This window comes from Anomaloglossus baeobatrachus, chromosome 4, assembly GCF_048569485.1.
Source record: "Anomaloglossus baeobatrachus isolate aAnoBae1 chromosome 4, aAnoBae1.hap1, whole genome shotgun sequence".
Lineage (NCBI taxonomy): Eukaryota > Metazoa > Chordata > Amphibia > Anura > Aromobatidae > Anomaloglossus > Anomaloglossus baeobatrachus.
In genome coordinates, this window is record NC_134356.1 from 507,471,596 (window position 1) to 507,489,651 (window position 18,056).

Consider the following 18,056-nt stretch of genomic DNA (forward strand, 5'->3'; position numbering starts at 1 on the left):
TCAGATAAATTGCCAGCTACTTCCTGACCTAGGGTCCACGTACCTCGTCGTGCCCTGGCCCCTGCCCGATGATGGCACAAGGCCGCCGGCTGTCCTCCTTGACAGTCCGTGCCCCTTGTCACTATCCCCTGCGACCGGGGTCCAGACCAACGTCTGCCACCTAGTAGTTCCAAGGAGCCCAGCTCATCATCTCCTCTCACTTTGAGAGCTACTTCTGTTCTGAGTGTCTCCTGACACTCCTGACCTCCCCTTAACCAACCCCCCAAGTGGGCGACCCTATTTCACTCAGGTTGGCCACTGGTGTGTCTGGTGGGTGGGGTGCAAAGTGTTCCTAGGATTTTTATTAGCTTGTTCTTGGCAACACCAAAGGTCAGGGACCCGTAACCAAGGAGGAGGTGGATATTGTACAGAAGGGCAGACTGCACAATACCCTGTGACAACCTGATAGGCCAGGGTGTCACAGCACCACTGGAGTGGTGCTTTAAAGGGAACCTGGCACCAGATTTGTCCCCTATAAACTGCAGCTACTAGACAGACAGACTCGCTCACTCACTCGTCACATCCAGCATTACAGAATGCTTCCGACCGCAGGGAATGATGGGAGGAAGTCACATGTCCGCAGGTCCTGTAAGCTAACATTGCGGCAGGTCCTTGTGCTCCACCACACAGCCTCTCCGGATTCTGCCGGTGACAAGAAATCGATGTCGCTGGATGTGGTATGTGTATGATCTGATGTGTGTGCGATCCGATGTTTGTGTGTGTGATTTGTTTGTGTGTGAGATTGGATGTTTGTGTGTGAGATCGGATGTGTGTATGTGAGATCGGATGTGTGCGGGTGTGAGATCACTGCAGGTCCTCTGCTCGGAGTCTGGTGAGTGTGATTACGGGGTATCCGATGTCTACAATGAAGTGTCCTGTAGTATTCTTTAACTTTTTTAGCTACACAGAAACTTTATTTTTGATCCGCGACTAGGACTTATTTTCGGGGGAGGGCTTATATTTAAGCCTTGCTCCGAAAATGCTGAAAATCCCTGCTAAGGCTTATTTTTGGGGAGGTCTTATTTTTGGAAAAACACGGTACTAGTAAGCCCTAATATATAGTGCGGCACCCGCACGGGACCCCAAGGGAATGGAGTAGCTCGATCCATTCCCTGTGCATCCGTCGCCGAGCCAGTGGTTGTGCAGTCGTGGCCTGGCCCGGTTCCGTGGTCCTGTGGTGCGCAATAAGAAGGGGTTAATTTAAAGGGGATAGTCCGACTACGCCAGCTCCCCCGAGCTTTGGTGCCCCAGAGCAGTTCGGCCCGAGCTGCTTGGATCCAGGTCTCTGTGCCTTGGGGGAGGCTTGCTGCAGCAAAAGAAAATAAATATAAAATAAAGGGAGTCCAGTCACTAAGTGCAGTTGAACAGGTTTACTTACAACCTGGGAAAAGCTGCCTTGGGACGTGCCAGGACCAGGTGTGCTGTCCTCTTGGAATCTGCACCAGTTTAACCTGGGGACCACTTTCCCCACCTTGCACTCGTGTCAGTTTTTGGAAGTCCTCACCAGCCTGGAGCTTCTGGAGGGCCTCCTGGTGTCCCGTCCTAATGCTGGCGACGTGTGCTATTTAAGGGGTATTCCCCGACTCCCTCTTTGTCGCTTAGCCTCAGACCCTTTGTGTTTGGCTGATGCACCGTGAAAGTCCACCTGCCTGCAGAATTAACAGGATGCTTAAAGTCTATCCTGTCCTGGAAGATCTGCACCCCTTGCGTGCTGAACTTCAGTGAAGTGCTGGGTGTCTTGTCCCTGAGGTTCCCCTTGTCCCAGGAACTCATCCACTCGCTTCCCCTGAGTTCCTCCTTTTAGTGGCCGGTCTCACCACCCAAGCTCTGGTCAGCTGCTGTCAGGTTGCTCTGTCCCCTAACAGCTTCTTCTCCTCACACACACCGAGCAGTCTTCTCCACTCCTCACTGCTCGAGTCCCAGACTCGACTCTCTTCTCCCTGTTTCAATTTCTCTCTCCAGTCAATTGCTCCTCCCACTGGTTTAGGTCTCTACACCCAGTTGGCTGCCTGTCATCTCAGTGTCCTGCCCTGTCACCTTGTACTGAAGGAGTCTCCCATCCCGTGTGTGAGCTGTGTTTATGCCCTGGTGGGCAGGTGTATGTGTGGACTGGTACAGATACACAGGATTTGGGCTGTTACAGAGTTGTTACCTTTTTGTGACACCTGGTTTATTGCAGGGGCGTCACATATAGCTTCTAGAATACTGTATATAAGTGCCTAAGCCAATCTGACTCGCCCGCCCCAGGGCCTTAGGTGACTCGGTGTCGGGCCAGACTAGTCCGGGGTAGTCAGCAGTGGCGGGGCCCGACTCCGTGACCCTGGTGGAGTCAATTAAAATGGTGGTATGGGGGAGATGGTAATAGAGTTTATATAAGATTCGTGACGCCACCTGTGGAATTGTGCAGCTATGAAGCCGCAGCTGCTGGAAGGGACCTCCGGGGCTGCTGTTGTGGCAGCTGAGGTGGTTCTTTCTCCCTACAGGTGGAGCGGGTACCTCGGGGCAACCTTTGGAAAAGTGTTTGGTGTCTGGTGTTTGTGGACGAGGTGCAGGGCCGACAGGGCAGTGGAAAGGAACAGACACAGACAATGGTTTCTTTTACCTTTTCCTTTACTTGTCCTCAGTCGGTGACCTCCAGGGAGTCTGTCACAGATGGTAGCGGCAATCCGGTAGCCTGGAAGCAGTCAGGGAACTCACACTGGCCAGGTGAGTAATGAGGCCTGCTCCCTACGCTCTGTCTGGGTAAACGGGGGTCCCATTGTTTCAGCAATTCTAAGACCCGTTCTGTTGCTCTCTGAGGTAGTTTATTACCTCCCCCGTATGGCGGGCTGCGTGGACTGTCACAGGTGCCGCTCTTTCTATCCTGGTTCCTAGTCCTGGCTCTACAGCTGCGCCTCCGGGTGCGGGGTGGATGGAGATCTGCAGTCCTCTCGTCCTCCGGATGCGACCACCGGTACTCGAGTGGGCCCGAACTCCGGTATTCGGTTTTTCAGCGATGACGTCGGGGTGAGCTGGCTGCACTCCACTCCCCAAGGTCCTTCTCCTCTTTTGCCTCTCTGTGGACTGTGTTTTCCTGGGTTGAGCGATCCGGTTCAGCTCCCAGCTCACACACCACACTACTCAAGTTCCTTTCTCTCTGAACTCTCCTCACAGACTCAGTAACTCCTCCCCCAGGTCAGAACTTAAGGAATGCTCCCTGGAACTCCAGGTTTAGAGCTTCCTCTGCTGGCCCAGGGGAGAAACTGTGTTGAATGATGGTACTTACTGGCCAATGGATTTCTCCAGCTACCTCTAGGCTCAGCATTAACCCTTTTGAGGAGGGCAACACTGCTGTGGCAACCAGACCGCTGGGGTGCCACAAATCTGTATAACATAAAAAAAAATCTTTTATTATACTGTAGTCACCTGTGCAGTGGTCCGGTCCGATGGGCTTCGCTGGTCTCGGTCCGGCGCCTCCTATCTTCTTGAGCTCTCCGTCCTTCTTCCCAACTCCGTGTGGATGATGCATCCTATGTCATGCACACAGAGGCTGGTATTCTGCTCCTGCACATGCGCATTTCTCTCTGCTCTGCTGCTGGCAGATTAAAGTACTATAATGCGCAGGAGTGGGGAAAGGTAAAAGAACACCCATGTCACACAAGGTACGGGAAAGTACCAAGCGAGCGGCAAAAGGTAAGGGAAGAGGACCCCTGCATCTTCGGAATGGGGAAATGGTGATGCCTGACTAAACCGACTGCTGGTCCCTGGGGTTCCTCACTACCGTAGGTAGGTTCTGCACCTATGCGCAGAGTCGGATACCTGAACCTAGGAATCCTTAGGGTATGTGCGCACGTTGCTTTTTACCTGCTTTTTACCTGCTTTTTTGCTGCTTTTTCTTCTGCGCTGTTTAATGCCAAAATGGATGTGTTCTTCTATTCAAGCAAAGTCTATGGGAATTTGGGTTTCTTGTTCACACTATGTTGTTCAAAATGCCGCCTTTTTGTAGCAGAACTTTGGTCAAAAACTCAGCTTTGCAGTGCAAAACCCAAATGGCAAAAACAATTGACATGTTGCTTCTTTGAAAAGCTGAGTTTTTGACCAAAGTTCTGCCACAAAAAGGCAGCATTTTGAACAACATAGTGTGAACAAGAAACCCAAATTCCCATAGACTAAGCTTGAATAGAAGAACACATCCATTTTGGCATTAAACAGCGCAGAAGAAAAAGCAGCAAAAAAGCAGGTAAAAAGCAGGTAAAAAGCAACGTGCGCACATACCCTTAGTGCTGGACCCTAAATAGGGAACAGCTGGAATGAGCTCTTCGTCAACCCCACTAAACGCTAAAGGAAGACACATGGAGGACACATATGAGGAAATGCATGAACTACTTATCCACAGATGACTCAGGCAGAAGTTCAGCAAAGCTTCAGCAGCAATACTAGAGGTGAGAGCAAGCCAATTGTCTGCAACCAGAGCTTGAATGAACTGAATAATATCACCAGCATCAGTCCAGGGAAAAAGGGAATATTTAAGTAACAAGAGAATACTGATAATCAGCAGCTGGGTGGAAGGTGAGCTCCTGCTGGGTCCCAAAGGGGAGAGATGAAAATCCATCAGAAAAGCCACCCAGCAGGAACAATAGAAAGTCAAGAAGCATTTTTCTGTGACCTTACATTGCCAGAAACCACATGACTGTCTGTCACCTGTTCTTCTCTAGCCCTTATAGAGAGGTCAGGAATGATACGAAAAGAGGCAGAAATTTAGATTAGGACCCAGTCGAGACTTATCTTGGTGTGATAACTGAGCTCAAGTAAATTTGGCCAATTTTATTTGCAAAATAACTCATTTTTTCCCAAAAATTGTATTCATGTTTTCTTTGCAGTAATGCATATTTGCATTCCAAAGTTCACCATATACAATCTCTTTGTTTTTTCTTCTTTCCTTTACTTGAGTGCAGCTGCTATTTTTGATAATGTATACTATGTTCAGTTTGCACCAGTTCAGACTATGAGATTAGGAAGTGCCGTCAATTCTTCTATTTTGTATTATGGAGTCATATCCTTTTTCTGTGCGCTCCTCCCAGTGACATCAGGTGCTTCCATTTTTCTTTTGCAGGTTCTTCTCTAGCCCTTATAAAGAGGTCAGGAATGAGACGAAAAGAGGCAGAAATTTAGATTAGGATCCAGTTGAGACTTATACCTTGGTGTGGTAACTGGGATCAAGTACATTGGGCCAATTTTAATTGCAAAATAACTCAATTTTTCCCAAAACATTTTTTTCATGTTTTCTTTGCAGTAATGCATATTTACATTCCAAAGTTCACCATATACATCTTTGTTTTTTCTCCTTCTCCTTACTTGAGTGCAGCTGCTATTTTGGATAATGTATACTATGTTCAGTTTGCATCAGTTCAGACTATGAGATTAGGAAGTACCGTCAATTCTATTTTGTCCATCACCTGTGACACACCCATGACATTCGTGTTGTCATTTTACAAGGTGCACAATGACAGCGCACTCTGTGTTACTGGCTCACAAAAGTAGTAAGGAGATGACAACAGAGCAGAGCACACTGTCAGTGCGCACTGTAAGGATACCAGGGGTGTGGCATGAATTTTAAACGCAAACATATTAGAAATTAGTTTAGACTACAGCACAAAATAAATAGTGACAGATTAAAATTTATTTGTCATTTTGACCACCCCTTTAAGAAAGGGCAGAGAAAAGTTAGCCGCATGTGCCCCTTAGGCCCCTTTCACACATCAGTTTTTTGCCATCTGTCCCAATCTGTCGAAATGCGAAAAAAAACGATCCAGTGCTGGATCCGTTTTTTTCTAATTGACTTGTATTAGCGATGTATTGCGACGGATGGCCACACGTTTCATACGTCATATGACGGTTCCGTGGAAATGTATGACGGAGACAACGTCCATAGTAACATTTTTTGTGTGGGTAGAAAAAAAGGACAGCGACGGATCCTTCGCCATCCCACGTTTGTTAGAATGGAAGCCTATGGGAGCAGGATACGTCGTCATCCGTTAAATGACGGAATCAGGCGACTAATCAGTTTTTTCATACCCAGATGGGGGTAAATTCATCTCTCTCTTTCTCTCTCTCTCTTCATAGCAACTAACCTTTGGTCTACAGAAAAAAAAATAAGATGGATCCGTTTTTTACAAGGATCTGTCGCTTCAGTTTTTACACAATCTGCTATGGATCCATCGTATCCGTCATAAAATGGATTATGACTGATGCTAAAAAACTGATGTGTGAAAGAGGCCTTATTCCCATTATTAGTATCAGTCACAGAGGTTGGACACCCACCAGTGCTCATACATTGATGGTCATCACTTTATTAGCTTCTTGGGCAGCGGCTAAACATGTTCAGGCACTGGATCTTCACCTTGTATGTAACCAAAGTGTGTAAAAGTTACATTGCTGATGCCTGGCCAACATGCCCACCCTCCAGAAATATGGGGGATTATTTTTCCAATTTATAATCGGGGATGTTTTGGGATTTTTTTCTGAGGCAACTGGAAGAAGACGAGGACAGATCCTGCACCACGCCAGTTGTCTTTAACATGAGCTGCTGGTGTTTTCTCCGTTAAGCTGGAAATATTCATATTATCTAGGAGTTCGAGGTATAAATCATTTTATATAGAGCGCAGGGTCAATGTCTATCACCAGTATCGATAGTGTACTGGATGTATTTCACAGCCTGGAGTCCAGGTTCACAGTCCAACAAGTGAGGCACTCCTCCATAAAGTGACTTGTAAACACTAGACAGCCCTCATCCATATACACAGAGATAAGCGCAGCCTGTTCACACTGCAGGTAGGTCTGCCTAGGAGCTGCTGACTTTATGGCCACAGTGACGTGAGATCTGGTTGCTTGGTGACCTTGCCTCTGGTTTTATGATCTAGACAAGCTATGAGAGAAGAAGGAGTGGCTTCAAAATTGAATTAACACTGGTCTGTCAAGTTTTTTTTTCTCCCTCACAGTCTTGATTTTTTCTTCTGCTGCTCTGTGTACTGGAGACTGCTGATGTGGAATATCCTCACTGCCTGGTGCCCACAGGATTTCTCTGGGCACTGGTTCTTGGTGGCAGCAGGTTGCTAATATGTCATGTAGAATGTAGCGAGGGATGCCAGCGCCAATGCTTCTCTAGAAATGAGCCTACACAACTGTGACTAAATGCCAGAGGAATAATCCCTGCAGTATTATTAGCTGCAAGCACAACAAGAACACCATGGAGTGGAAGAAGGTGAAAAGTTTAGGAGGCAGCAGATTGCTCAATGGTCCAAAGCATCAGGTAAGGCTCAATGTCTCCCTCCTATCGCTTTCATTTGGGTTTGCATTGTTAGATGATACCCTAATGTGTGATCTGTTTATGCCATCTGGTTCCAGTAATTTAATTCTGCTAATAAAACAATGGCTTAATTCACACTTGGCTCCGTCGCAAGTTCAACCATTTTTGCCAGGAGCAAAAGCACACCGTCCGATATACGCTGACAATCGTTTTTTCTCATGGTAGTGGTCATGGCGGTGGGCACTGCCGCATAGTATAACATTGGAGCGAGTGCCATCTGATAAAGCATGGATTATTTTTCCCGAATGGTAAAGAAGCAGACCACAAAATAGAGACTCCTAGCACTCGTTTTTTTAGGAGTTCCATTTTTTCGTTCCTATCCGCTAGTTTTGAGCCTATCCAAATATCTGCTACTGTATTGTTTGTTTACAAAATAAGTATATTGTGCCATTATATTCCACAGCGTTATGTAATCAATACCTCTCTGACTGCAAAAAGGCTCAAATCTGATATAACGATCTCCGATACCCTCACTATGGCCAATTTCTTAGGAAACCAATGGATATATTAGTTTCATAGTACCCGGAGGAAAATACCATACACATAATTAGAACATGCATAAAACAAGAAGCAGTTGTGTATGTCAGATGGAATCCTATAACCCCAGGCTGCGATAGTACTAATCTCTGAGCACTGTGCCACCCAGGGACTATGCATTAGACCTCATATAACACTGATGCTGCAGATCAATCAACAAGGATGGTATAATGCATAGCCACGGCCTATATATTCACCACCAGGAGATAGTGTAGGTGGGCGATTGTTTTGTAGGCAGTGCATGGTGTGCTGCCTGAGTGGATTGGAAGCAGCATGGTAATAATAGCAAGGCAGCCTTATGGAATGAAAGGATTTATTTTTAATGCTCAGATCTCCGCAGTTAAGATTCTGACAACTGGATCTGCCAGCACAGTGTGGTAAGTGCTTGGAAACCTTTGGAAGTCAACAGTGATCTTAAAGCTGTAATTTGGGAGGTCACATGTGTGCACTTAAAGGGCAGAAAAAAAGGGATAAGTATGGGTTACCCAGAAGCAATGTGGAATGGCAGACCATGCTGGCTTCCAAAATGAAGTCCACCTAGAGACCAAAGCTGTGCTACGTAACACTGTAATTACCAACGCAAACAAATGTGACAATGCTGAATTTTATCGTGAAAGATGATGGCATGCTACTGAGATGGAGAGGTACAGTGTGCAATCATAGCAGTGGTGTATGTAGAAATGGAGCAACAGGTTCTCAGCATCTTAAGATTAATAGTGTGATTATCTCCTGGAAAGAAAAGGGATCACATAAGTGTTATTGTGTAACTGTCCAAATATTAACATAGTCACAACAGAGTGACCTATAAAATACCAGTATTATACAATATGATTGTACTAATGCTGATCAGGAAAGGGCCGCACCATATGATCAGGAAAGGGCCTCACTACGTGATCAGGAAAGGGCCTCACAACATGGCCAGGAAAGGGCCTCACAACATGATCAGGAAAGGGCCTCACTACGTGATCAGGAAAGGGCCTCACTACATGATCAGGAAAGGGCCTCACCATATGATCAGGAAAGGGGCTTACAACATGATAGTAAAGCGTCTCACTACATGATCAGGAAAGGGCCTCACTACATGATAGGAAAGGACCTCACTACATGATAGGAAAGGACCTCACTACATGGCCAGGAAAGGGCCTCACTACATGATAGGAAAGGGTTCACCATATGATCAAGAAAGGTTTCACGGCATCACGGCAAGATAGGAAATAGCCTCACTACATGATCAGGAAAGGGGCTCACTACATGATAGGAAAGGACCTCACCATATGATCAAGAAAGGGGCTCACGTCATCATGGCAGGATAGGAAAGAGGCTCACTACATGATCAGGTACGGGGCTCACTACATCATCAGGAAAGGGCCTCACTACATGATCAGGTACGGGGCTCACTACATCATCAGGAAAGGGCCTCACTACATGATCAGGTACGGGGCTCACTACATCATCAGGAAAGGGCCTCACTACATGATCAGGAAAGGGCCTCACGGCATGGTTTCCAAAAAGGTTATTTCTGACTTGTGTAACCTCAGATACCTGTTGTTATTCCATATTGCCCATGTCTGATATACTGGAGGGGACTCTCTTATGTCAAAATTTCAAATGTAATGTTAAACATAAAAGTCTCATATTTAGGTCCAGGTATAAATGGTGTCACGTTTGATTACTGGGGGTATCCCATCGTCACTGTTCAGAGTCCCCAGCCTTCAGATTGCTGCTTGCTCTTAATTGATTGACAGTTCGAACTTGTGGCATCTTTGTGTTGTTGGCCCAATCTATTTCTTCTCTGATGTTGCTATATGAGGCGGCATCAGAGGAGCACAGTAGCACTGGAGCTGGCCAGAATCAGAGATAAGAGTACATTATATAGCGATAAAGGTCAGCTTCACATCTCTACTTACAAGGTAGATGGAAAAGAAGTTGGAAAGACTATGCTGAAGTCTAGAAGGGGTGGTCGGTCACCTAGGAATCAAGCTATAAATAAAAAAAAACAGAAAAGCAGGGATAGGAGGAGAGCGAAGGAAGATAGTAAGAGCAAGTAAATTGCAAACTTGCTTGATTTCCACCTGATAAAGTTGTTTTCCTATTTTGGATCATAGGCATAACACTTTAATTGCTTGAGGCCTAATACAAGTTATAGCACTTACACTAAAATGCTGTAAGACAATAGGCTTACATCGTAACTAATTAGGTTATCCAAAAAGGTAGGCAGGAACTAGTTTTAGTTATTGCAAGGCTATTCCAATCACCTCTGTGAGCTCCTATGACACGTCACTGTTTAATAGGGATATTTTCAGATCCATACAAATAGATATACTTATTTGTATATAGAATAATACAAAAAACCTATTATAATTGTAAAAGTACTAAATATCAATATGGTATTCTACATTCCGAAAACGATGTCGGCTATTTTTATTTGATGGCAAAAATAGGACTTTCAGCTCATCATTTACCTAAAGCCCTAAAACCCTTCCATTAGCTACCAAGCTCCCCCTGCCGTATTTTTCTGTGTGTTTTCACATGCACCTTAAAGGGTTTTTACTAACATTGTAAGTTATCATCTATCCACCAAATAGGTGGTTAGGCTATGTGCGCACGTAGCGTTCTGCCCTGCAGAAATTTCTGCAGCGATTTGAACAGCACACGTGCGCTTCAAATCGCTGCAGAAAGAGTCCGTAATGAAAAAAAAAAAGCCGATTCCATGCGCTCTGACTGCAGCCCCTCCCATAGACAGAGCGGGCGCTGCATGCAGAGCGCAGGAAAGAAGTGACATGTCACTTCTTAAAACGCGTGCTTCGGGCAGCAGCCGAAGTGCTGCGCTCTAATACGCCACGTGCGAACATCTCCTGCATAATCTTCATAGAATATGCTGGGGACGCAGGACACATGCAGTTACGCTGCGGTGCAGATCGCAGCGTAACTGCATACAAATATGCAACGTGCGAACATGGCCTTAAGGGTGCTTTACACGAGACGATCTATCGTGCGATAGATCGTCGGGGTCACGGTTTTTGTGATGCATATCCGGCATCGCTTGCGAAGTCGGCCTGTGTGACACCTCCTAGCAACACAGTATCGCTCACAAATCGTGAGTCGTGTACTCGTCGCTAGGTTTCATAAAATCGTTTATGAAATATGGCGCTGGTTGTTCATCGTTACCGTGGCATCACACGTTGCTCCGTGTGACACCATGGGAACGATGAACATCGCTTACCTGCATCCCACGGCTCCCTCCGGCTATGTGGAAGGAAGAAGGTGGGCAGGATGTTTACATCCCGCTCATCTCCGCCCCTCCGCTTCTATTGGCCGGCCGCCGCGTGACGTCACTGTGACGCCGAACGTCCCTCCCACTTCAGGAAGTGGATGTTCGCCGCCCTCAGTGACGTCGCACGGGAGGTAAGTACATGTGACGGGGGGTTAACGAGTTTGTGCGCCACGGGCAATCAATTGCCCGTGATGCACAAATGACGGGGGCGGGTACGATCGTATCGCACAATCGGTCGTCCCGTGTAAAGCAGGCTTTACAGTTGTCCGACCCCTGGGAGCCACACCAATTCTGAGAGTGGTGCTATGAAATGTCCCACCAGAATGGAGAAGATGTCTAAGTACAATACATGTTCTGTGGCAATCTCATAAATAATGATCTCAGTACTGGGCACTATAAAGGGAGTTTCACAGCCCTGTTTTGGTGCCTATATATTTTCTGAAAGTAGACACCTGCAGATACATTGTCACAATGCCACTCACTACTTTATACATACAAGGATCTTCAGGATCAAATTTTCTCAAAGGGAAATTGCTTTAATAAAAAATTGATATTAGTGGCTAAAGTTTACCCAAACAGAAATTTTGACACACCAGACTTTCTTAATATAAAAGTTTAACATGTCAGAGCCCATACATAAAACTTAGCTCTGTGTCTACACTTTTTATATCTTTTTAAAATGATCAGAACAAGAAATGAGAAAAATGTAACATGTGTCACTTTACGTTGCAATATGTTTGGGATGCCTTACGTATCCTTATGGTTCTGAATTAATTTTTTTTGGGACTCATATTTTTTATTGATATGTTTTGAACTTAAAATTTACAAAAATATTTGGAAAAATTTGTGCTTTTAAAACTTGTTACATATCTGCATATCTACATATCTGCAATAAATAGTCATACCACGCAAAATAGGTAATTAACATTTCCAGTATGTTTACTAGAGATTAGAGATGAGCAGACCCGTGGAAGTTCGGTTCGGCAGATTCAGCCAGACTTTAGATAAAATTTGGTTTTCACCTGAACCCCAATGCAAGTCACTAATTGGCAGTTCGGGACTCCGCCAACATGCAGCCAGTTATGAACAGAGCATTTCCAGGAAAGGGTAAATGGGATTTTCCCATTTTTTTGGGTGCTCAATACATCTGATCATGCTGCCATTAAGCCCTGTGAGAGTCGTTCAAATGTTGCAAGCGGCTGACACTGCACTGAGCACCGAGTGTACCCGAGCACAGCGATGCTCGTACGAGTGGTCAGCATGTATAAAGCACCCAAACTGCGAACCCAAACTGTTTTTTTGTAAAGTCTGTGTTTGGTGCGAACACCGAACCTCGGGTTCATTACATAGTTACTTAGGTTACAAAAAGACCTAGGTCCATCTAGTTCAACCTTCCTCCACCAGTTCTACATTCTGTCCCTAAGTCATTTATAACCAACAATGTTGTGTGTACTGAGGAAATCATTAAGCCCTTTTTTAAAAGCTGTTATAGTATCTGCCATCACTACCTCTTGTGGTAGTGTATTCCACAGTCTGACTGCTCTAACTGTAAAGAACCCTTTCCTATTTAGCTGCCGGAATCGCTTTTCTTCCACTCGCAGTGAATGCCCCTGGTCTTTAGTATTATCTTTGGAAGAAATAAGTCATGTGGCAGTCCTTTATATTGACCACACATGTATTTATACCTATAAATGAGATCTCCTCTGAGACGTCTTTTTTCTAAGCTAAACAAATCCAACATTTCCAACCTGTCATCATATGTGAGGCCTTCCATTCCTTGTAGTCTAGTTAACTGCCTTTGAACTGACTCTAAAGGCCCCGTCACACTAAGCAACATCGCTAGCAACATCGCTGCTAACGAACAACTTTTGTGACGTTGCTAGCGATGTTGCTGTGTGTGACATCCAGCAACAACCTGGCCCCTGCTGTGAGGTCGTTGGTTGTTGCTGAATGTCCTGGGCCATTTTTTAGTTGTTGCTGTCCCGCTGTGAAGCACAGATCGCTGTGTGTGACAGCGAGACAGCAACAACTAAATGTGCAGGCAGCAGGAGCCGGCTTCTGCGGAGGCTGGTAACCAATGTAAACATCGGGTAACCAAGAAGCCCTGTCCTTGGTTACCCGATATTTACCTTTGTTACCAGCCTCCTCCGCTCTCACTGTCAGTGCCGGCTCCTGCTCTGTGCACATGTAGCTGCAGCACACATCGGGTTAATTAACCCGATGTGTGCTGTAACTAGGAGAGCAAGGAGCCAGCGCTAAGCATTGTGCGCTGCTCCCTGCTCTGTGCACATTTAGCTGCAGCACACATCGGGTTAATTAACCCGATGTGTGCTGTAACTAGGAGAGCAAGGAGCCAGCGCTAAGCAGTGTGCGCGGCTCCCTGCTCTGTGCACATTTAGCTGCAGCACACATCAGGTAATTAACCCGATGTGTGCTGTAACTAGGAGAGCAGGGAGCCAGCACTCAGTGTGCGCTGCTCCCTGCTCTCTGCACGTGTAGCTCCGTGCGGTGGTAACCAAGGTAAATATCGGGTTGGTTACCCGATATTTACCTTAGTTACCAAGCGCAGCATCTTCCACGCGGCGCTGGGGGCTTGTCACTGGTTGCTGGTGAGCTCACCAGCAACTTGTGTAGCGACGCTCCAGCGATCCCTGCCAGGTCAGGTTGCTGGTGGGATCGCTGGAGCGTCGCAGTGTGACATCTCACCAGCAACCTCCTAGCAACTTACCAGCGATCCCTATCGTTGTTGGGATCGCTGGTAAGTTGCTTAGTGTGACTGGACCTTAACTTCTGAATGTCCTTTTTAAAATGTGGAGCCCAAAACTGGATCCCATATTCTAGATGTGGCCTTACAAGTGATTTATGGAGGGGGAACAATACATTGGGATCACGGGATCTAATCTCTCTTTTTATACACCCTAGAATCTTGTTTGCTTTTGCAGCTGCTGCTTGACATTGAGTGCTGCTGCCCAGCTTATTTGTAATGAGAATACCCAAGTCCTTCTCCTGGTCTGTAGTCCCGAGTTTACTTCCATTTAATGTATATGCAGTAATAGGATTACTCCGTCCTAGGTGCATTACTTTACATTTATCAACATTAAATCTCATTTGCCAAGTATCTGCCCATTCTAACATCTTATCCAGATCTTTTTGTAATATTGTACTATCAAGGTCAGTTTTTAATATCCTACATAGTTTGGTGTCATCAGCAAAGACTGACACTTTACTATCAATCCCATCCACAAGGTCATTAATAAAGAGATTAGAAAGAATCGGTCCTAGCACAGATCCCTGCGGCACCCCACTGCTGACTATAGCCCATTTAGAGAATGTACCATTTATGACTACTCTTTGTTTCCTATCTTTTAGCCAATTCCTTACCCAGTTGCATATAGTTTCCCCTAGTCCTTGCTTCTGGAGCTTTAGTATAAGGCTATTACTGTATGTGGTACAGTATCAAATGCCTTTGCAAAGTCCAAATAAATCACATCAGCTGCATTATCAATATCCAGATTTGCACTTGCCCCCTCATAGAACCCCGACAGGTTGGTTAGACACGACTTATCTTTCATGAATCCATGCTGTCTGTCAGTTATTATATTATTTTCTGCAATATATTTTTGCATATCATCCCTTAAAATGCCCTCAAAAACTTTGCATACTACTGATGTCAGGCTTACTGGACGGTAGTTGCTTGGATCTACCCTCTTACCTTTCTTAAATATCGGAACCACATCAGCAATCCTCCAATCCTGAGGCACCAACCCTGTTACAAGCGAGTCTAAGAAGATGAGATACAGCGGTTTGTCGATTACTGAGCTCAATTCCCTCAATATTCGTGGATGAATATTCATCTCTACTAGGGATGTGCAAACCTGAACTGGAAGGTTTGGTGTCCGTACTGGACACCTGATGCTCGGGGCTCAAACTTGAATGAGGACTTTTCATGGAAATCTCTGTCTGAATTCGGAGTTCAGGGGCTGTTCATATTATTATTATTATTACTAGAAATAGGCACGATGCTATCGCATCGGGAGTGCGGTGGAATGAACATCTGTGTATGCTTAGTGGTGCTGACAAGAGCAGCGGACATATTTCACACTGTTTGCGCTTTCCAGTATATCTGTTGTATGTTATCCCTCTGCATTTGTGTATTGTATGTGTTGCGTCATTTGACCTCTTTCACCCCTGTGCACTGTTTCTTTGTTGTTGTGTGCAGTATATTGGTATCTGGTGTTGTGTTTCTTGAGCTGTGTCCACTATGTGGTGTCTCCCATGTGTGCTGTGTGTGTGTGTGTGTGTGTGTGTGTCTGTGTGTGTGTGTGTGTGTTTACACTATATGGTCTCTTGTAAGCTGTTGTGACTATAATTGGAGATGGTACATTGTTTCGTGCAGTTTGCATCCCCTGCATCCGGCGGAATCACACATCAGAACATACTCTCACACATCAGAAAACACACATCAGAACACACACATCAGAACATACATTCACACATCAGAACACACACATCAGAACACACACACATGAGAAAGCACACATCAGAACACATATCAGAACACACACTCTCACATCAGAACGCACACATACAAATCAGAACGCACACTCACACATCAGAACGCACACTCACACATCAGAACGCACACTCACATCAGAACGCACACTCACACATCAGAGCGTACACTCACTAAATCAAACATACCGGTACAATCGCGCGCACACACTAACCACATCCAGTGATATCATGTGTTTCCGGCCATGTGATCATCCCGCAGGTCCTGGAAGCTGAACGAACGCACAGTGCACAGCGTCACAGGTCCTTACGCCGCCGAGAAGCAAGGAATATCGCTGGATGTGGTGAGTTTGTGGATGCGATGTGTAGTGTGATTGTGTGTGTGCGTTCTCATGTGTGTGTGTGTGTATGTGATCTACTACAGTATTTGGCTGCTACTGCGTGTATGTGGGAAGAGTGGTGACATCACCGCTACTTGCGCACACGCAGTTCATGCCCGGAAGCTGCGGTGACATGTATGTCACTTCCACAGGGGCAGTTCGAACTGCGCCTGCGCAACTGACAGTGCCGCGGTGCATGCTGGAATAGGGTTACAGAAACTGGCAATTATGTATGTAGATAGAAACATTCCCCAACATCCCTGCTTGCTGTCAGTGAATAGAAACATTTTCGACCATCTCTACTTGCTGTCAGTGAATAGAAACATTTCCCAACATCTCTACTTGTTTTCATTGAATAGAAACATTCGCCACCATCAATGCTTGCTGTCAGTGAGCAGAAACAATCCCCACCATCTCTGCTTGCTGTCAGTAAGCGGAAACATTCCCCACCATCTCTGCTTTTTGTCAGTAAATAGAAACATTCCTCACCATCTCTGCTTGGTGTCAGTGAGCGGAAACAATTCCCACCATCTCTGCTTGCTGTCAGTGAATAGAAACATTCCCCACCATCTCTGCTTGCTGTTAGTGAGCGGAAACATTCCCCATCATCTCTGCTTTTTGTCAGTGAATAGAAACATTCCTCACCATCTCTGCTTCGTGTCTGTGAGAGGAAACAATTACCACCATCTCTGCTTGCTGTGAGCGGAAACAATTCCCACCATCTCTGCGTGCTGTCAGTGAGCGGAAACATTCCACTCCATCTCTGCTTGCTGTCAGTGAGCGGAAACATTCCCCACCATCTCTGCTTGCTGTCAGTGAATAAAAACATTGCCCAACACACATCAGAACGCACACTGACAAATCAGAACGCACACTCACACATCAGAATGTACACTCACACATCAGAACACACACTCACAAAATCGCATATACCGGTACAAATCGCGTACGCACACACTCACCACATCCAGTGATAACACGTGCTTCTGGACATGTGATCTTCCCACAGGTCCTGGAAGCTCAACGTGCAGCACAGTGCACAGCATCGCAGGTCCTTACGCCACCAAGAAAAAGCAATATCGCTGAATGTGGTGAGTGTGTGGATGCGTTCTGTAGTGTGATTGTGTGTGTGTGTGTGCGTGCCTGCTACTGCGTCTGTGTGGGAAGCTGCGTGTATGTCACTTGCACAGGTGCAGCTCTAAATGCGCCTGCGCAAATGTCATTGCCATGGTGCATGCCGGAATAGGGTTACAGAAACTGGTGATTATGTATGTAGATTATAGCGCCATTAATTCCATGGCGCTTTACAAGTGAAAAGGGTATACATAATAAAAACAAGTAAAATACTCATAAACAATACAAAACACAGACTGAAACAGGAGGAGTGAGGACCCTGCCCATGAGGGCTCACAGTCTACAGGGGATGGGTGAGGGTACAGTTGGTGAGGGTAGAGATGGTCATGTAGCGGTATAGTTAACTGAGGGTTACTGCAGGTTTTAGGCTTGTTGGAAGAGGTAATAAAGTTGTTGCTAATAAAGTTTGTTAGAAGGCGGCAGCACAGCCAATCAATAAGCTTTTTGGCATGAGGATGATGCCTGGATGCTGCTGTGAACAATAAATTAAAAAAAAAAATAACGTGGGATCCCCCTTATTTTTGAATACCAGACAAAGTAAAGTAGATGACTGGGGGCTGGTATTATCAGGCACATGGTTATTTTGCTCTTCCCAGGCTAAAAATAGCAGCCACCTCAGAAGTGGTGTATCCATTAGATGCGCCAATTCTGGCACTTGGCCCATGTCTTCCCAATTGCCCTGGTGCGGTGGCAACCATGGTAATACTTTTGGGGTTAATGTCAGCTGTGAATTGACAGTTGGCATCAAGCCCAGAGGTCAGTATGGAGAGGTGTCTGTCAGACGCCCCCATTACTAACCCAGTAAGTATACAGTTAAAAAACACAAACAGAAAAA

At 45.7% G+C, this 18,056-nt stretch overlaps 1 protein-coding gene across 2 annotated transcripts in view; it reads left to right on the top strand.

The window, feature by feature from the left end:
* The first annotated feature begins 7,059 nt into the window (after nt 1-7,059).
* Nucleotides 7,060-18,056, top strand: part of PDE8A (phosphodiesterase 8A) — a 530,734-nt gene continuing 519,737 nt past the window's right edge. For both annotated transcript variants that reach the window (XM_075345839.1, XM_075345840.1), the window contains exon 1: nt 7,060-7,327. In XM_075345839.1, coding sequence (XP_075201954.1) covers nt 7,265-7,327 — 63 coding nt within the window. In that variant the 5' untranslated portion in view covers nt 7,060-7,264. The remainder of the gene's footprint in view (nt 7,328-18,056) is intronic.